The following is a 21,511-nucleotide window of genomic DNA, read 5'->3' as shown; positions in this document are numbered from 1 at the left end:
AAACTCTCATAAACTCATATGAGAGTTTGTCCCTCATAGGGACAGATGATGTCCCTACCTGGGCAGAAGGACAAGAACTGGAGGAGGAGACGAGTCCAGGCCATCTTGACAAATCCCCTGTCCCAAGAATGGAGCTGCGCTGTGTTAAGCTTGTCTAATTCTCCCTAGAGTCTCCAGGCAAATGACAGTGCTCTTTATGCAAATTGTCACCCCTTCCAGTCTCTCTCAGACTCCATCTGATCAGTGATTCAGAAAAACAGGGGACAGAGGATGCTGAAAGCAGGAACTGCTCAGAGTGGACATTGGAAGGGTAGAGGGAGCATCTGTGGGAACCCCTCAGGATCCTGCCCAGGAGACTCTGCCAGGTCCTTAGGGCACTAGGCTGCTGGGTCGCACCAGGGGCACAGGGGGCAGCTCAGCCTCTGCACAGCTGAGGTCAGGGGGGCTCCCCCAGTTGGGAGGGTGCCCCTTGAGTTCCCAGGGGATGCACAGTGCCCCCTGCTGATTATATGTCCCTTTCAGGAACCTCAGTGTCCTATAGGTAACATCCAGAGCTGTGACCCCAGCTCTCACCAGTGACCTGACGGACTGGCTGGAGCACCCTGCATGGTCTACAGGGACTGTGATTTGAGAGCTTTCCACATGGACGGAACAGTCATACTGAAATAAGCACTCCTGTGAGAGGGGGAAGGTCTACAAAACATAAATCATGCAAAAGACTGAGCCTATCCTAACTCATGAAACATTTACGGAGCTCCACAGAGGAGGGCCTTTCCTATTCATGTCGAGAGGAGTGGCGGTGTTCTGCACAAAGAGTCATCAAAGAAAATATTAAAATATTAAAACAATGCATAAAGATTTTCAAACCAAGACGGGAGGTGGTGATTTAACAGAAGCATCACCACCTGGTGAACCTGTGGCCTGGGGGATAGGAGGGGGACAGAACGGGGAAGGACTGAAGATACCCAGTTGTCAGGGCAGAGCACCTGAAGCAGGAGCACAGCAGGAGGGGATGCTGGTGGCTGTGATCCCAGGAGAAGGCAGGGAGAGAAGGGGGAAGAGGATTGGGTGAACTGGGATCTCTGCTATGAGGAGCCCCTGAGAGGGTGCTGCTGTCACTGCAGGGGAGCCCTAGGTAGGGAGAGGCTTCTCTGTGCATGGAGAAGTAGAAGATCTGGGGAAGGAGCACAAACACTGAATTCCTAGCTCAGAAATGGGAGACCCTGACCTTGAGCGTCAGGATCAGTGCCCACAGCCTGAGCCAGGTGTGCAGCCCTGGTGAGCAGGCCCTGGGGTGTATGTGTCCGTGTAGGGGGACAGGAGCTTGGGATGGTACCCTGGACCCATTCCCTGGGTGCAGGACAGGGGACAGGAGTCCAGGAGACAGCATCCCTCAGTCCAGGCTGGCTCTGGGGGTCTTCCCTGCAGTGTCCCTGCAGTGTGTGGGGATGTTAGTCCCCTCTGCTCCAGGTCCCCAGGGGTGAGCCAGGTGTCAATGGCATGACACATGCCCCTAGTCTCCCACATAAAAATGTTCCAGGAGGGCTGAGGCCAGTGACCATGTGTTGAGGGGTTTGCAGACCTTTACAACCCAGGGGGACGTGGAGTCATGGAGGAGCATGAGCTGAATGTCCAAGGTCAGGCTGCAGTGCCCAGGACATAGGCGTCATGAAGAACTGGGGTGGAGAACCCCAACCTCTGCCTTGAGCTGCACATCCCCAGGATCCCAGCCACAAGGGGGCAGAGCTGGGGGCTCTTTCTCAACCTTTCAGCCCCCAGAAGAGGAGAATATCATCTTGGTCACTGCTCCCCACTCCCAGTTCCTCTCCTGGTGTCTGTAATGGAAGGGCCTGGGAGGACCCCTGTGAGCTAAGGGTTTCCGGGCTGAAAGCAGGTGGGACCTGGGCCCAGACTCAGGCAGGGGATGCACAGCATCCCATGGACCTGAGGAACAGGCTTCCAGGCTCCTGCTGCCCCAGTCCTGGTCCACACTGGCTGAGATGAGGGAAGAGGATTCCAGAGCAGAGCCCTCTGCCTCCAGTGCTGTGGGTCCCCACCCCTTGTGCATGGAGGACAGGCCACACCCAGGTCACACCCAGCCTTCCTGAGGCTGCATATCATGACCCCAAATGGCTCAGAATCCCCTGCTGTGGCTCCTCCCTGAGGACTGTCTCCAACTGTCCCCCCTGCTCCACTGCTTCCCCAGGATCAGAGTGAGGCTCAGGGTCAGGGCCATCCCCAGGGCAGGGAGCACATGGACAAAGACATCAGGGATGCTGCCCCCATGGAATCCAAGGTGGGTCCTCGAGGCCTGGTCTCTCTCTGTCTCTCTCTGTCTCTGTCTCTCACCTCAGTTCCTTCTCTGTCAGCTGAGCCTCTGTCCACACTCCTGGTGGGGAGGCCACAGGCTCGCTCTGTCTCTATGATGACCTCTGTCTGTGGCCCCAGGTGTGTGCTATAATTTACACGTTTATAAATAATCAAACTTTAGTTTTCAAACTATCCTGTGTTGTAGCTGAAGGACCTAGGGCAATCATCTCCAGAACCATAAGGGTGGGTCTGATCTCCACACTGGCTATGGAGAGGTTGAGACCCTCACAACACGGGACCTTCTGTTCCTGAAGGGACAACGATGTCTCCCATCATCTGTGACCATGGATGTCATGGTTCAATTCCAGGCCCGGCCCCGACACATCACAAGGACTGAGCCCTCAGCCTAGGGGACACACTCTGTCATCCTAAGGGGCTCACGTGCAGTTTCTTTGCTCCCTTTACAAACTTCTGGTTCAATCTCTCTCAGGTCCTCACCTTCATGTCCTCCCCCTTTGAGGACAAAGTGTCAAAACTCCTTGGGGAAGTGGATGGGATCATATTCCCATGTGAGCTCCGTCATGGACCCCAGACTCCTAGATGACATTCTCTGCCTGCATGAAGGCGCTGTCGCTCTGGGGTACAGTTCACTAATCTGTGACAGCACAGCAGTGTGGTGCGGCCGCCATCATAGGGCCGTGTAGGAGAGTGACATCACCACGAACAACGTCACCTCATACACTCCCCATCCTCCTTCCTCCACCTCTTGTCAATCCCTGGCTTCTTACCACCTCTAGATTCCCGCCTCTTCCAAAATACAATGAAATTCCCATGATGTGGAATTTAGCCTTTTATGTTATTCATCCTGAAGAAATGTGCAGTTAATATTCATGCATGTTTTTGAACTTAGGAAATTATTTCTTTAAATGTTGACTAATATCACCCCTTACGACTATACATCAGTTTGGATTAAATCTTCCTTACTTTAAGTCTGGTCATTTTATAAAAATCTGGTATAAAAAAAAGTGTGCAGATTTTTCATTTCTTTGAATTGTATTGATTATGAATCAAGTTTCCATAAACATTCGCATAGGGATTTTTCTCTAGAAAGCTTTATTTTTTACATTTTATATTTCTGAGTTTGCATTGATTTATGTGTTCCATGCAATCATCAAATAAGAAGAATTCGTCATCTGGTTGAAGCTAAGGCAATAATAATCCCAGCTGCAAAAAGAGCTGACATGTGCATCAGCAGAACAGGGATGGGGCCAAAGGACCATGATAGCTTCATGACCTAAGAGTGTTTCATTTACTGAGAAACCAGAAGAGGACAAGTGAATGTACACTAGCCTAGAAGAACCAGTCCCTGATCACGAGGACAAAATTTTCTCTTTCCTATGACACCCTCTGTGTACAATGGGCTACTCTGAGTGACTCTGAGGTCAGAGATGATCAAGCAAGTGCCATTCCCAGGAGGTCCCCAAGATGCACCTGTGCTCAGGGCATCAACTGAAGAATCAGCAGAAACCCAAGGGGAGCCTCAGAAGGCATCTGCTGGGGCGCTCACTCACTTTGCAGATGGGAAAGTGGGTTTTTGTGTCACTTCCCCACAGGCCTGGAGCACTGTGCCAGCACTGAGACTGCTGGCATATGGCGAGCAGTAATAATCAGCATCGTCCTCAGCCTGGAGCCTAGAGATGGTCAGGGTGGCTGTGCTGCCTGATTTAGAGCCAGAAAATTGATCAGGGACCCCCGAGGGTCAGTTATTATTATCATAGATGACGGTTCTGGGGCCTGTTCCTGGGAGCTGTTGTCAGCTCACATAATACCTACCGATGTTGGAGCTGCTTTTAGTGCAGGAGATGGTGATCCTCTGGCCCAGGGACCCAGACACTGAAGCTGGCTGAGTCAGCACAGACTGGGCCCAGGACCCTGTAAGAAGGAGAGAAATAGGGTGATTCTGGAGTGAGGACCCCACATGTCCTTCCAGGTCCCCTCCCTCTGTCCCACATCCAGTCACCTGTGCAGTGAGCAAGGAGGGTGAGGGGGATAGGGGACCAGCCCATGGTGGAGGCCATCACTGATCCTGTCTTCTGTGGTCCCACAGCTGAGCAGAGCCTCCCCTCATCTCTCCCTTCCCCTCTTCATCCTCTGAGAGAGGGAGGGGTCCTCCCATGCAAATGAGACCCCAAATCTCTGACCCCTCCCTGGCCCTGTGTCAGGTCCCTCTGCCTGAGGATGTCAGGGGGGTGGGCAGAGGATGGGCTGTTGGGGCTAGGGTGTGGTTAGGGAACTCCCCGCTGTGAGCCCTGAGCAGAGGCTATAGTCAGTGCCAAGTGGTGTTCCCAGCTCTGACCAAGCATGACCCCTTATAAATATGTCTCAATCGCCTTGTGGCATCCTGACACCACCTCATCCGGCATGACATGGGGATCAGTTGGCCACAGGACACAGGTCCTGTCTCCAGAGCTCTATCCACTCTCCTCCTATGATCTGGACAAGTCTCCCCGCATGTGGTCTCCCATAACTGTGGCATAGGTTTTAGGCTACACTCTCATTTCTCAGTGTGAGGGACTCCTGGGTGGCTCAGTGGTTAAGCAACTGTTTTTGGCTCAGGGCATGATCCAGGAGTCCTGGGTTCAAGCCCCCCATCCGGCTCTGTGCAGGGAGCCTGCTTCTCCCGCTGCCTGTGTCTCTGCCTCTCTCTCTGTCTGTCTCTACCACGGATCCCTTGGCTTTTTATGGGCCACTCAGGACTGAGGTGGTGTCTGTACACCAATTCATCTGACATCACTGTCACATCCAGAGGAGTGAAGGGTCCCCGTGTACAATTGGCCTCTTCTGCGCAGGATCCTGAGACCTTCCTCCTATATGATGACCCTGGTTGCAGCCCTCTCCTTCTCTGAGTTTCCTGAAATACTGAAGACCCAGGGAGTGACATTTTCCAGGTTGTGGGTCGAAGACCTTGTGTGCTTTCCTGGAAAGGTTACACACTGAACATTGTTGTCGTCTCTCACTGTTTTCACCTGTTTTAAACTTAGTTCTCCCCACCCTGTGGGCAGTGACTCCCTCCTAGGATCTGTCCTCCCCCACATGGACACAGGTCTGCAGGAGCCCTGCCACGTTTGGTTGTGTGTGTGCCACTGACCTCAGAGCACAAGGGGCAGATGTGCCAGGGTGTTTTTGCAGGAAGATGTGACAGCTGGAGAATTTCTGCCAAGAATCCAGAGGAAGAGATTGTGTATTGGTCACCCCCTAGACCAGCTGTGTACATAAATTGGATGAATGTTCTTTTTAAGAAAATCTAGTCAATGTGCATTGACAAAGACTCAATGATGATGTCACTGTGAAGACGCAAGTGGAATTATGAGTATATTGTTCACAGATCTGTGCAGACTGCACGGAGAATAACGATGGAAGTGTCATTTAAAACCTCAGTGCCGTTGCACCTGGTGGCTCAGTGATTGAGCATCTGCTGTTGGCTCAGGTCATGAATCCAGGGTCCTGGTATCGAGACCTGCATCAGCCTCCCTGCGGGGATCCTGCTTCACCCTCTGAATGTGTCTCTGCCTCTCTTTCTATGTGTCTAATGGATAAATAAATAAAAAGTTTTAAAAAAAGAAATGACTTTGGCTTTCATTTAAATAGACATTTATAAACATTTTATAAAATTATTAGTCTCTTTTTTTAACCTTATGATTATATCATGGGTCTGATCATGCAGGCAGGAAAACCTGAAGTGGTGCCATGAGCCCCCATGAGGACCCTGTTGTATGAACTTCACAGCCATCTAAGTACTGGAATTCCCATACACAGACGAGCTTCCAGGATGAGAAATTCAGGGTCCAACTCCTGTGTGGGGTGGGCACAGCTGGCGCCCAGCACCTGTGTCTCGCATGTTCAGGACAGAGCAATTGCTCATTCAGCCACCCATGAGGAGAATGAAGTTCTATTGGCAAAAGGCATCTGGACCCAGAGTTGATGGCAAAGGTCCCCTGTGAGTGGTGGAGAGTGCAGATGAGGGGCCACGTCCCTGAGGTCACAGACCCTGTGGTCCTGACTTGGAACAGATGATTTAGCAGAGGTCCAGCCTGGCTGGACATGTCCCTGGTGAGACTGTGGGAGTGACAGCCCAGCCCTGAGAGCACAGGGAGGGTGTGTTCCACAACCCCCGGGGCTTTGACTTCAGAGCAGCCCTGAGGCTGGGGTCCCAGAATCGATGTACTGATCACCCTCAGGCGCTGATCGGATCCCAGAAATGGTGGGGGGCTGAGCTGCCCATGGGAACAGAGACTCTCCCTAGGAATCCTGAGGATCAGCTTTGTCCCCAGGAGCAGATATTCAGAGCACATCCTGGTTGCCCAGGTGACAACACCTCAGTCACTCATGTTCCTTGCTACTAGGGTTTGTGCCTTCTGGAGACTGTGACATCAAGGACAGCTGGTGAGCACAGAGTAGTCTAACATTTGAATGGATGGAGAATCCCAAACACTGCAGAGCCCAGGACAATATACAACCAGAGATGAGACAGTGGTGAGTGTGTGTGTGTGTGTGTGTGCATGTTTGTGCATGCGTGACCTTAAATTAGGCCAAGTGGCCCTCATTCTCTTCTAAGCCTTCTCAACAAACTGAGGGATTACCCTTTATCTCAGGCCCTGGTACCAGGATTTCAAGGCCCGTGTCTCAAAGCCCTTCTACCTGGGGGAGTATTGATCCAGGCAGTGAGGACTCGTATGAGAGCAGCCCTGTAACAACATCGCAGAATCAGACGTGCAGGTGCTGCCGAGTGACAGAAACAGGAAGGACAATGTAGGGATTCACATGCATCCCCAATTTCTGGTCATTCTCCTCCCCATAGATGGACCCTGGGGACTGGAATCTTCAGCAAATTCATTTGTGGTTTTCTCTGAAATCCTGAGGTGGAGACAGCTCAGACCTGAAGAACTAGAGGGAGAGACAAGCCTGCAGGACAGGGGAGCAGAGGGGAGAAGAGGAGTGTTGTCAGGGAGAGTCTGCAGGATCTGGACCAAATTCAAGTGTGTCTGGTTCAGAGAGAGGAGACTGTCTGTGACCAGGATTAGAGAGAGTGTATCAGCTGTGGGTACATCAGGAGTGACAAAGGTCACACTTCATGGAATGAGATGATAGAACTGACTGTGGATGAATATTTGGGAGGCAGATTCAGTTGCAGACACAGTATTTATTCCCGTCCATCTTCTCCAGCCCCCAAGGGGGTGTTCAGTCAGGCTCTGATGTCTCATCTCTTCCTGTCTTCCTCAGATGAGGTGTCACTTTGCAGGCATATCTTTAGTTTTTCTCTTTCATCTTCTTAAACAAGACCTTCTGGGCACCTGTGTGCATCAGTGGTTGAGCATCTGTCTTTGGCACAGAGTGTGATCCCAGGTCCAGAGATGGAGTCCTCCATCAGGTTTCCCGCAGGGAGCCTGCTTTTCCCTCTGCCTATGTCTCTGCCTCTCTCTCCATGTCGCTCATAAATAAATATATAAATAAATAGAATATTAAAAAGAACCCAGACCTTCCTACATATATGTGCTCCCTGCATGTATCTCCGGGTAAGATTCTCTGAAAAGTACCTCCAGACCATGTCTGTGGGCCCAGGGGTCTTTGTCTCATGTCCTCCTTATGTGAGACGCTGTGAGTATTGGGAGCTGCTCCCGCTGCCATGTTCTGTAGCACAGTGACAGTCAGCCTCGTCCTCAGGCTACAGCCCAGAGATGAGCAGGAGCCCTGCATTGGCCGAGATGTCCTTGGAGCCAGAGAAGCGGCTGGGGACCCCGGGGCCCTGGTAAATCTCAGTAGACCATCAGCAGGTACTCAGGAGGCCTCCTGGCTGCTGGAACCAGTGTATGGCCACCACTGTAGCTGCTGCTCATGGTGCAGGTGAGTCTGGCTGTTGTTCCCAGGGATGCAGAGAGGGAGGGCGGCTGGGTCAGCACAGGCTGGGACAGGGAACCTGCAGACACATACGTGGGTGATGGATCAGGGGCCAGACTGAATTTCCTCAAACCTCTAAGCTAGACCAGCTGACGTAGGTTGACAGTGGCTCTGTGTCCCTGAGGTCACTCCTGACCTGTGCACTGACAGAGTAGAATGAACATTAAAGATCCCATGCCCGGTGACACAGTCCCTGGAACCCTCCGTGGCTGGTCTGCCCCAGGACTCCTCTTCTCCTCCCCCATCTGCCACAGGAGGGGCTGTCCATGCACATGTGTGCCACCCACTGATTGCCCAGCCCCTCCCTGGGCCCTGATCCTGGGGCTCTGCTCACACCACACACTGAGGAGGATGGAGGTGGCTTCAGCCCTGGGGAGAGCCCTGGGTGGATGCACCTGCTAAAACCACACCCAGGCCCCCAGGGGAGACTGCCAGCCCAGAGGGGACACTGTTGGTGAGTCCCCATCAGGGACTCAGAACCCAGTTCTCAGGTCCAGGCACCCTGAGTCACGGGTCCTCACTGAGCAGCCCTGTAGGGACCACAGGGCAGTCCCTCAGCGCTCCCTCCTGGTCACAGGGCACACACCTCGGCAAGGCCCAAAGCCCTGAGAGTCCAGCTTGTTTCCAGAGCTCACCAGTTCCCTCTCCAGTGACATGTCCAGGTCTGACTCTCAGAATGGGTTCCATCTCTTGGGCATTAAAAGCATGAGTTCCAAATGTTCTCACAGAAATGTATTTGTGTTTTAATCTCCCATTTTTGTTTATTTTTGTGTATTTTTTTATTGGAGTTCAAGAAACTCCTACTCTGTCATCTGGCTGATGTCACTCTGCTCCATTCATGCAGGCTCAATGCAATGGGATGCAGGGACCTTACATTCACTGCAGCTCTGGGTGGTCCTGAGGGAGGGGGACGTCAAACTTCCTGTGTGCACCAGCCATTCGGGAGTGTCCCCTCCTCAGACCTCAGTTTATCTGATCTCAGCTGCTCATCTTGGTGGGGGACCAGACATCCCTCCTTGAGGGCCTGGGTTCTCTTGCTCTTTCCAATATTAAGACAATGTGGCTGCAATTGTGCATCAGTCTCAGGTGGGGTTGGAGCTCTAGACCCAACCAGAGATGGGTCCACACATTTGTGAATGTGGCCTTGTCTTGGATCCAGAGAAGCACCTGGGGACGCCGGAGCCCAACTGTGTACTTGAGTCCAAGTAATAGGACAGTAGGTACCAGGGAAGACTCTCTGCCTTCTGCTGGAACCAGCTTATAACATACCCATCAATACTGAAGCCACAGCTCAGGGTGCATGTGGAGTCTGGCTGTGGTTGCTTTCTTGGAAAGGTTACAAACTGAACATCGTTGCCATCTCTCACTGTTTTCACCTGTTTTAAACTTTAGTTCTCACCACCCTGTGGGCAGTGACTCTCTTCTAGGATCTGTCCTCCCCCATAGGGACACAGGTCCGCAGGAGCCCTGTCATGTGAGGTTGTGTGTGTGCCACTGACCTTGGAGCACAAGGGGCAGATGTGCCAGGGTGTTTTTGCAGGAAGATGTGACAGCTGGAGAATTTCTGCCAAGAATCCAGAGGAAGAGATTGCGTATTAGTCATCCCCTAGACCAACTGTGCACATAAATTGTATGAATGCTCTTTTTAAGAAAATCTAGTCAATGTGCATTGACTAAGACTCAATGATGATGTCACTGTGAAGACGCAGGTGGAATTATGAGTATATTTTTCACAGATCTGTGTGGACTGCATGGAGAATAACGATGGAAGTGGCATTTAAAACCTCAGTGCAGGGCAGCCCCAGTGGCGCAGTGGTTTAGCTCCTGCCTTTGGCCCAGGGCGCAATACTGGAGACCTGGGATCGAGTCCATGTCGAGCTCCTGGTGCATGGAGCCTGCTTCTCCCTCTGCCTGTCTCTCTCTCTCTCTCTCTCTCTCTCTCTCATACATAAATAATTAATTTTTTTTAAAAAATAGTAACTCTGAACATTAATGGGCTTAAAGATCCCATCAAAAGTTGAAGGGTTTCTGACTGGATAAAAAAGCAAGACCCATCTAGTTGCTATCTATAAGACACTCATTTTAGGCCTAATTACACCTACACGCTGAAAAATAAAAGGTTGAGGAACCATTTACCATTCAAATGATCCTCAAAAGAAAGCAGGGTAGCTATCCTCATATCAGATAAATAAAAATTTATCCCCAAGACTATATAAGAGATGAAGAGGGACACTATATCTTACTTAACAGATCTATCCAACAAGAGGACATAAAATCATCAATATATATTCCCCGAATGTGGGAGCTGCTAAATATATCAATCATATTAACCAAAGTTAAGACATACTTAGATAATAATACACTTATACTTGGGAGACTTGAACACGGCCCTGTCAGTAGATCTTCTAAGCACAACATCTCCAAACAAACAAGAGCTTTAAATGATACACTAGACCAATGGATTTCACAGATATTAACAAAACTTTACAACCAACTGAATACACATTCTTCTCAAGTGCACATGGAACTTTCTCCAGAATAGACCACATACTGGGTCACAAATCAGGTCGTAACCAATACCAAAATGTTGGGATCATCCCCTGCACAATTTCAGACCATAATGCTGTGAAGCTCGAACTAAATCACAAGAAGTTTGGAAGGATTTTAAACATGTGAAGGTTAAGGACCATCCTCCTAAAAGATGAAAGGGTCAACCAGGAAATTAGAGAAGTATTAAAAAGATTCATGGAAACTAATGAGAATGAAGACACAACCATTCAAAATCTTTGGGATACAGCAAAAGCAATCCTGAGGGGGAAATATATCACAATTCAAGCATCCATTCAAAAACTGGGAAGAACTCAAATACAAAAACTAACCTTGCACCTAAAGGAGCTGAAGAAGGAAAAGCAAATAAAACCTTCCACCAGCAGAAGAAGACAGCTAATAAAGATGCGAGCAGATCTCAATGAAATAGAGAACAGTAGAACTATGAAACAAATCAACAAAACCAGTAGTTGGCTCTCTGAAAGAATTGATAAGGTAGATATACCATTAGCCAGCCTTATTAAAAAGAAGAGAGAAAAGACTCTAATTAATAAACTCATGAATGAGAAAAGAGAAATCACCGTCAACATCAAGGAAATGTAAACGATTTTAAAAACTTATTATGAGCATACATACTCCAATAAATTAGGCAATCTAGAGGAAATTGACACATTTCTGGAAAACCACAAACTCCCGAACCTGGAACAGGAAGAAATAGAAAACCTAAACAGGCCAATAACCAGGGAGGAAATTGAAGCAGTCATCAAAAACCTCCCAAGACACAAAAGTCCAGAGCCAGATGGCATCCCAAGGATTCTATGAAATGTTTTTTTTAATTTTTATTTATTTATGATAGTCACAGAGAGAGAGAGAGAGGCAGAGACACAGGCAGAGGGAGAAGCAGGCTCCATGCACCGGGAGCCCGACGTGGGATTCGATTCCGGGTCTCCAGGATCGTGCCCCAGGCCAAAGGCAGGCGCCAAACTGCTGCGCCACCCAGGGATCCCTATGAAACGTTTTAAGAAGAAAATATACCTATTCTACTAAAGCTGTTCAGAAATATAAAAAGAGATGGAATACTTCCAAACTCATTCTATGAGGCCAGCATCACCTGAATTCCAAAACCAGACAAAGACCACACCAAAAAGGAGAATTATAGACCAATACCCTAATGAACAGATGCAAAGATTCTCAAAAAGATACTAGCCATAGGTCCAACAGTACATTAAGAAGATTATTCACCACGACCAAGTGGGATTTATCCTTGGTATACAATGCTGGTTCAACACTCGTAAACAATCAATGTGATTGATCATGTCAGGAAGAAAAAAAACAAGAACCATACGATCCTCTCAATAGATGCAGAGAAACATTTGACAAAATAGAGCATCCATTCCTGATCAAAACGCTTCAAAGTGCAGGGATAGAGGGAACATTCCTCAGATTCTTAAAAACCATCTGTGAAAACCCCAGAGCAAATATCATTCTCAATGGGGAAGCACTGGGAGGCTTTCTCCTAAGACCAGGAACACGACAGGGATGTCCACTCTCATTACTGGTATTCAACCTAGTACTAGAAGTCCTAGCCTCAGCAATCAGGCAATGATAAAAAATATAAAAGGCATTTAAATTGGAAAAGAAGTCAAACTCTCCCTCTTCACTGATGACATGATATAGTACATAGAAAGCCCAAAAGACTCCACGCCAAGATTGCTGGAACTCATATAGCAATTCTGCAGTGTGGCAGGATACAAAATCAGGGCCCAGAAATCAGTGGCACTTCTATACACTAACAATGAGACTGAAGAAAGAGAAATGAAGGACTCCATTCCATCTACATGGCATCCAAAAGCATGAGTACCTAGGAATAAACCTAACCAAAGAGGTCAAGGATGTATACATAAAGAAGTACAGAACAGTTCTAAAAGAAATGGAGGAAGACACAAAGCGATGGGAAAATATTCCATGATCATGGATTGAAAGAAATAATATTGTGAAAATGTCAACGCTATCCAGGGCAATGTACACATTTAACGCAATCCCTATCAAAATAAAATTCACTTTCTTCAGAGAGTTGGAAAAAATCATCTTAAGACTTGTGTGCAATCAGAAAAGACTCCGATTAGCCAGGGGAATATTCAAAAAGAAGACCAGATCTGGGGGCATCTCAATGCCAGATTTCTTTGTACTACTTCTTTGTACTACAAAGCTGTGGTCTTCAAGACAGTGTGGTACTGGCACAAAAAAACAGACACATAATTCAAAGGAAGAGAAAAGACAATCCAGAAATAGCTGCTCAACTTTATGGTCAACTAATATTCGACAAAGGAGGAAAGATTATCCACTGGAAAAAGGACTGTATGTACAATAAATGCGGCTGGAAAAATTGGATATCCACATGCAGAAGAACGAAAATAGACCATTCTCTTACACCATACACAAAGAAAAGCTCAAAATGGATGAAAGATCTAAATATGAGACAAGATTCCATCAAAATCCTAGAGGAGAACACAGGCAACACCTTTTTTGAACTTGGCCACAGTAACTTCTTGCAAGATACATCCATGAAGGCAAGAGAAACAAAATCAAAAATGAACTATTGGGACTTCATCAAGATAAGAAGCTTTTTCACAGCAAAAGATACCGTCAACAAAACTCAAAGACAACCTACAGAATGGGAGAAGATATTTGCAAGTGACATATCAGATAAAGGGCTAGTTTCCAAGATCTATAAAGAACGTATTAAAATCAACAGCAAAGAAACAAGCAATCCAATTATGAAATGAGCAAAACACATGAACAGAAATCTCACAGAGGAAGACACAGACATGGCCAAGAAGCACATGAGAAAATGCCCCGCATCACTGGCCATCAGGGAAATACAAATAGAAACCACAACGAGATATCACCTCACACCAGTGAGAATGGGGAAAATTAGCAAGGAAGGAAACTACAAATTTTGGAGATGATGCGGAGAAAGGGGAACCCTCCTGCACTGTTGGTGGGAATGTGAACTGGTGCAGCCACTCTGGAAAATTGTGTGGAGGTTCCTCAAAGAGTTACAAATAGATCTGCCCTATGATCCAGCAATTGCACTGCTGGGGATTTACCCCAAAGATACAGATGCGGTGAAGTGCCGGGACACCTGCACCCTGATATTTCTGTCAGTAATGTCCACAATAGCCAAACTGTAAAAGGAGCCTTGATGTGCATCCAAAGAAGAATGGATAAATAAGATGTGGTCTATGTATAAAATGGAATATTCCTCAGCCATTAGAAACGACAAATACCCACCATTTGCTTTGATGTGGATGGAACTGGAGGGTATTATGCTGAGTGAAATAAGTCAGTCGGAGAAGGACAAACATTATATGGTCTCATTCATTTGGAGAATATAAAAAATAGTGGATGGGAATAAAGGGGAATGGAGAAAAACTGAGTGGGAAATATCAGAAAGGGAGACAGAACATGGAAGACTCCTAATCTGGGAAATGATTAGGGGTGGTGGAAGGGGAGGTGGGACGGGGATTGGGGTGACTGGGTGATGGACACTGAGGGGCGCACTTGGTGGGATGAGCACTGGGTGTTATGCTATACATTGCCATATTTAACTTCAATTTAAATTTTTTTTAAATGTCCAGAGCAGTTATGGGTGCCCTAGACCCCTCCTGTGAAGGATTCGGTGTATTTTTTTTCTGTGACATCTCTGTTTTCAAGATCTCTCTTTGCTCTGAGGGTCCCCATGGGCCTTGAGCAGCATGACAGCATCACCAACCCTGTTTTCATAGAATCAATGTACTGATCACCCCCAGGCCCACATTAGAGCCCAAAGATCCTCTGGAATTGAGCTGCCTACATGGACAGACTCGCTTTTGGGTTCCGGCACATCAGTGTCATCCCAGGAGAGCAGGTGTCCAGGGAATGTCGTGGCTTTCCTGGTGACAGGAACACTGTTATACTGAGTGTCACTGGTATTACTTCTTGATGGGGATTATGCTTCTTGGAGATTGTAATAGGGAGAACCCTGATTTCTGGAGTGAGAGGGAAGCCTGGAAACTGCAGAGACACACTCTATGAGAGAATAGGAGAGAGAGGTGTCAGAAACACGTACGCACACACACACACACACCTAGAATGAGAAAAATCTCCATGTACACTCACTATACCTATCTTTCAGAGGCCAAGCATGAGGACACAGGTCCACTGTCCCTCTTATAATTTCTCCACCCTCTTGGGTTATTTCCTTCCAAACCCATCCTCACAGCAGGTTTCCTGTAAGACTGCAGGGTCCTGGAGTCTGGAGCCAAAGAAGGCCAGGTCTGGAATGTCACTTCCAAAAGCAGGATGGAATTGACACAAGGACGATTAATTTGGAGATCAACTCTGATAATACACCCTGTGAAAAGGAAGATTGAGTCTTGTGCAGTGGGAGATGTCTGTCCATTTTCACTCTGAAGACACAAGTCTCACTGCTGAAGGGTCTTCAGGTTTCAGGAAGCACAGCACAGAGGGGACCCCATAGTCACTTTTCCTGCCCCTCCACTTAACAGACATACCTCACTGTGCCCAGGGTCCCCTGGGGCCTTCCTGGGGTGCCCTTGAGGGACCATTTGTAAAAGAGCTAATGAATGTGACTTCATCGATATAGGAAAAGTGTGTGACTGAGTCAATGTTCTGATGGGTTTAGAAACAAACATTCTCAAAAACAAGAAAAATAGTTGGTGTTGGGAAACCCAGGTGGATCAGTGGTTTACTGCTGCCTTCAGCCAATGGCCTGAACCTGGAGGCTGGTATCCAGTCCCACATCCGGCTGCCTGCATGGAGCCTGCTTCTCCTTCTGCTTATATCTCTCTCTCTCCCTCTCTCTCTCTCTCTCAAAGAAATAGATAAAATTTTTAAAAAATAGTTGATGTGTGTGAAAATAAAAATCCACTCTCCTCTGCCAATTATATCAACACTGACCTTCTTTGGGGCCCCAGTGATGCTGAAGATGAAAAATTAAATACACCAATAGTTCCTATGTGCCAACCCTCAACACCTGAAAGATCATCCATGTGTGGGAAATAAAATAATATCATTGTCATATTACAGAGATGCCCCAGGCTGGTGGGGTGTGCAAACTACATCTGGGGATGAGATCAGGAATCAGATGATGACAGGATTCCATGTTGGTCCAAATTCTGCTACTTCTGCCTAGAGATGGACCCTGGAAAGCAGAAATGACACCAAGAGCACTGTCATTTTTTTCTGAAATCTTTACGTGGACACAGAGTTCAGAACTGAAGAGCCAGAGACACTGGAGCATGAGGAACAAGGGGATGGAGAAAAGAGGAGTATGGAGGTGGAGGTGTTGTCAGGGAGTCTGAAGAAGCTGTGCCTATTTGTCAGTTGGTTCAGATGAAGGGGAAATTGTGTCTGTGATCAAGGTGAGTGTTAACATACAGTCTATGGTTGTGTCCTCAGTCACACAAGAGTCACATTTTATGGCATGAGATGTGGGTATGAGCATGACTGTCTTGGCCCTATTTTTAGTTGAGATACATTATTGTGAGATCTTAGAAACTACAGTCATCTCTGGTCCTGGTTCCTGGCTCCTGAAACCCTCATCAATTCCTAAGTGACAAGAGCACTGGGAGCATCTTTGTTTGAATGAGGGTACTCTGTATGGTTTCTTGGGTGGCTTCCAGATGGGGCGGTCCCTAGAGAGATCAAGAGCTGGTCAGAGGCTGCAAAATTCACTTGCCTAGCCTCATCCTTGAGAGAGAGGAAAGGAGCTCCATCAGGGTGAACACATCCATGCCAGGAGCGTGATGCATCCCAACTTCACAGGCAGAGAAGCTCCTACACATAAGTCACTCCCAGATTTAGTCCTAGGTGTCTCTTCACCTGGCAGCTCACCTATCTCATTTATCAGGTCGTTTAATAGACTGGAAAATGGAATAAAGTATTTCCCAGAGTTCTGTGAGCTGCTCTAGCATGTTAATCATATCTGTGGAGGGACTATTCGGAACTCCTGATTCCTACCCAAGCTGGAAAGAAGGTATGGGTAAGCTATTCCTTCCTGTTGGCATCAAAGAAGGTAGCTGTGTCCAGGGACTGAGCTCTGATCCTGTGCTTCTGACACAATCTCTGGACAGAGAAATTAAGTGTTACATTGACATACGTTGTAGAACACTCAGTAGGGTCCACATCCCACAAAATTGCTTGTTTCAGGGAAAAGAAGAAAAGAAGAGGAAACAAAACAAAACAAAAGCCTAAAAAACATAGGATATAAGACAATAGTATGATATGTAAAACATTTAGTGTCTGTAGTAAAGGAGAGACAAGAGGAGGAAGTCCAAGATTTTTGTATTAAAACTCTTTGTTGGGATGCCTGGGTGGCTCAGTAGTTGAGCATCTGCCTTTGGCTCAGGGCATGATCATTGGGTCCTTGGACCCAGTCTCACACCGGGCTCCCTGCTGGGACGCTGCTTCTCCCTCTGCCTGTGTCCTGCCTCTCTTTCTGCGTTTCTTATGAATACATAAATAAAATATTTTACCATAGTATTTTTTCTCATTTTACACAGACACTGGAGTATTTGTAGCTGGGCTCTCTTCCTTCACCTGATTGTGCACCCGGGACACCTGTGGTGCCTCAGTCAACATCAGAATCTGTGCGTCATTCCTCCCTCCTCAGGGACAGGTGTCCCAACACAGTACTCTTCCTGAAAGGACACTCACAGAAGCTTCTCAATAAAAGAGGCTCAGATACAAGGCCTGTGGGCCCAAGGTTTATTGTCTCACATCCTCACTATGTGAGAAACTGAAAGTCATGATGCCATGAGCTGTATCCACAGCATTTGAAAAAGACAGTTTCCTCCTCAAAAAAATATTCTCCATTTGGCATCCAAAGCAGAGCATCCCAGTAATAGTCCTAGTCCTCCACCCCCACTGATAGACTAGTCGACAGGTGGCAGCACAGTGATGAGCAGGAGCCCTGCATTGACCGAGGTTTCTTTGTTTTTTTTTTTATTTTTTTTTATTGGTGTTCAATTTACTAACATACAGAATAACCCCCAGTGCCCGTCACCCATTCACTCCCACCCCCCGCCCTCCTCCCCTTCCAACACCCCTAGTTCGTTTCCCAGAGTTAGCAGTCTTTACGTTCTGTCTCCCTTTCTGATATTTCCCACACATTTCTTCCCCCTTCCCTTATATTCCCTTTCACTATTATTTATATTCCCCAAATGAATGAGAACCTATAATGTTTGTCCTTCTCCGACTGGCTTACTTCACTCAGCATAATACCCTCCAGTTCCATCCACGTTGAAGCAAATGGTGGGTATTTGTCATTTCTAATAGCTGAGTAATATTCCATTGTATACATAAACCACATCTTCTTTATCCATTCATCTTTCGTTGGACACCGAGGCTCCTTCCACAGTTTGGCTATCTTGGCCATTGCTGCTATAAACATCGGGGTGCAGGTGTCCCGGCGTTTCACTGCATCTGTATCTTTGGGGTAAATCCCCAGCAGTGCAATTGCTGGGTCGTAGGGCAGGTCTATTTTTAACTCTTTGAGGAACCTCCACACAGTTTTCCAGAGTGGCTGCACCAGTTCACATTCCCACCAACAGTGTATGAGGGTTCCCTTTTCTCCACATCCTCTCCAACATTTGTGGTTTCCTGCCTTGTTAATTTTCCCCATTCTCACTGGTGTGAGGTGGTACCTCATTGTGGTTTTGATTTGTATTTCCCTGATGGCAAGTGATGCAGAGCATTTTCTCACGTGCATGTTGGCCATGTCTATGTCTTCCTCTGTGAGATTTCTGTTCATGTCTTTTGCCCATTTTATGATTGGATTGTTTGTTTCTTTGGTGTTGAGTTTAATAAGTTCTTTATAGATCTTGGAAACTAGCCCTTTATCTGATATGTCATTTGCAAATATCTTCTCCCATTCTGTAGGTTGTCTTTGAGTTTTGTTGACTGTATCCTTTGCTGTGCAAAAGCTTCTTATCTTGATGAAGTCCCAATAGTTCATTTTTGCTTTTGTTTCTTTTGCCTTCGTGGATGTATCTTGCAAGAAGTTACTATGGCCGAGTTCAAAAAGGGTGTTGCCTGTGTTCTTCTCTAGGATTTTGATGGAAGACAGTCTCTTCAATAAATGGTGCTGGGAAAATTGGACATCCACATGCAGAAGAATGAAACTAGACCACTCTCTTTCACCATACACAAAGATAAACTCAAAATGGATGAAAGATCTAAATGTGAGACAAGATTCCGAGGTTTCTTTGGATCCAGAGATGTGGCTTGGGACCCTAGAGCCATGGTATTTATTAGAGTACAACCTTAGCAGATACCAGGCAGGGCTCCCTGCCTTTGCGGGAGCCATTATAAGGAACAGCTGCGAATACTGATGCCACTGTTCAGGGTGCAGGTGGGTCTGGCTGTAGTACCTGGAGATGCAGAGAAGGCGGTGGCTGGGTAGCAGAGGCAGGGGCAGGGTACCTACAAACACAGACATGCATGAGTGGTAGGGCATTTGTGTTAGAAGTTTCTCTGTCTTTGGGGCTGTTAGCATCTTGGAAGCTCCCCTGGAAGTCAGATTTTGTCCCTACCTGACCAAAGGGACAGGAACAGGAGGACAGGTATCTAAGCCATGTTGCTGAATACCCTGCCACCACAGTGGTACTGGCCTGTCCCAGGAGTGTCTTATCTCACTGCTGACCCAGGGAAATGAAAGAGTTTGTTCTAACACAGATCCACAAGGACTGGTCCGACCTTGACATTGGTTATGGAGAGTCTGAGACCCTCACAACACAGGACCTTCTGTTCCTGAAGGTACAACGCTGGATCCCACCATCTGCACCCATGGATGTCATGGTTCAATTCAAGGCACAGCTCTGACACATCACAAAGACTGACCCCTCTGCCCTGGGGACACACTCTGTCATCTGGACGAAGGGGCTCATGTGAAGTTTCTTTGCTTCCTTTTCTAATTGCCTGTTCAAACTCCCTCAGGGCCCCTCCTTCCTGTCCTCCCCCTTTCAAGGACTCGGGGTCACACATCCTGAAGCAGTGGATGGGATGATGTCACCCTGTCAGCTCCGTCACGGATCCCAGACTCCTAGATGACATTCTCTTCCTGTACAAAGGAGCTGTGGCTCTGGGTTACAGTTTACTGAGCTGTGACAACACAGCAGTGGTGTGGCCACTGTCACAGGGCCATGTAGGAGAGTGACATCACCACGAATACAGTCACCTCACACACTCACCCCCCTCCTTCCTCCCTCAGCTGTCAATCCCTGCCCTCTTACCACCTCTAGATTCCCGCCTCTTCCAAAATACAATGAGATTCCAGTGATGTGGATTGTAGCCTGTGGTATGTTCTTCCCGAAGAAATGTGCAGGCAATACTCATGCATAGTTTTGGACTTGAGAACTTATTTTCTTTAAATATTTACTAATATCACCCTCTATGAATATACATCATGTTTGAGGACGTCTTCATTATATCAAGTGTGATCATTTTATAAACAGCTGGTATAAAAATCAGTGTGTAAATTTTTTTTATTGCTTTCAGGGGTGCTGATTATGAATAAAGTTTCCATAAGCAAGTACATGGAGGTTTTTCTCTGGAAAGCATTTTTTTTTACCTTTTATAATTTTGATTGTGACATTGATTTATGTGATCCATGCAATCATCAAATGATAAGGAAAACTAGTCATTTGGTTGAAGGTGAGGGAATAATTATCCCAGTTGCAAAGAGAGCTGTCATGTGCATCAACAGAGCAGGGACCAGTTTGAAGGACATGATAGCTTTACGACCTAAGGGTGTTTCATTTACTGAGAAATCAGAACAAGATGAGTGAATGTACACTGCCTAGAAGAACAAGTCCCAGCTCATGAGGACAAAATTTTCTCTTTCTTTTGAGACCCTCTGTGTAAAATGGGGCTACGGAGAGTGACTCTGAGGTCAGAGATGTGAAGGAGTCTCCATTACCAGGAGGGTCCCCAAGATGCACCTGGGCTCAGGGCATCAACTGAAGAATCAGCAGAAACCCAGGGTGAGCCTAAGCAGGCAGCTGCTGGGGTGTTCACTCACTTTACAGATGGGCAAGTGGGTTTTTGTCTCACTTCCCCACAGGCCTGGAGCACCGTGGGAGCACTGAGACTTCTGTCCCACGATGAGCAGTAATAATCAGCCTCGTCCTCAGCCTGGAGCTCAGCGATGGTCAGGGTGGCTGTGCTGCCTGACCTCGAACCAGAGAATCTATTGGGGACTCCCGGGGGTAGGTTACTAATACCATAGATGAGGGTTCTGGGGCCTGTTCCTGGGAGCTGTTGGTACCAGCCCACATAACCTCTGCCAATGCTGGAGCTGCTTCCAGTGCAGGAGATGATGACCCTCTGGCCCAGGGACCCAGACACTGAGGCCGGTTGAGTCAACACAGACTGGGCCCAGGACCCTGCAAGGGGAGAGACACAGAGAGGGTGATGCTGGATACAATATGAGGATGCAGGACCCCACATATCCTCCCAGGGCCCCTCCCCGTCCCACATCCAGTCACCTGTGCAGTGAGTGAGGAGGGTGAGGAGGAGAGGGGACCAGCCCATGGTGGAGGTCATCACTTATCCTGCCTTCTGTGGTCCCACAGCTGAGTGGAGCCTCCCCTCATCTCTCCCTTCTTCTTTTCATCCTCTGGGAGAGGGAGTGGCC

At 47.7% G+C, this 21,511-nt stretch overlaps 1 gene segment (V, D, J or C); it reads right to left on the bottom strand.

Moving 5' to 3' along the window:
- Positions 1–8,123: 8,123 nt before the first annotated feature.
- On the bottom strand, positions 8,124–21,504 carry LOC612173. The segment is given in 4 exon segments: positions 8,124–8,284; positions 9,765–9,829; positions 20,897–21,260; positions 21,363–21,504. Coding segments are annotated over 4 exon segments (648 nt in total).
- Between the last annotated feature and the right edge of the window lie 7 nt (positions 21,505–21,511).

This window comes from Canis lupus, chromosome 26 (assembly GCF_011100685.1).
Source record: "Canis lupus familiaris isolate Mischka breed German Shepherd chromosome 26, alternate assembly UU_Cfam_GSD_1.0, whole genome shotgun sequence".
Lineage (NCBI taxonomy): Eukaryota > Metazoa > Chordata > Mammalia > Carnivora > Canidae > Canis > Canis lupus.
The sequence above is the reverse complement of the archived record's forward strand: the minus strand, read 5'-3'. Positions and strand labels throughout refer to the sequence as shown.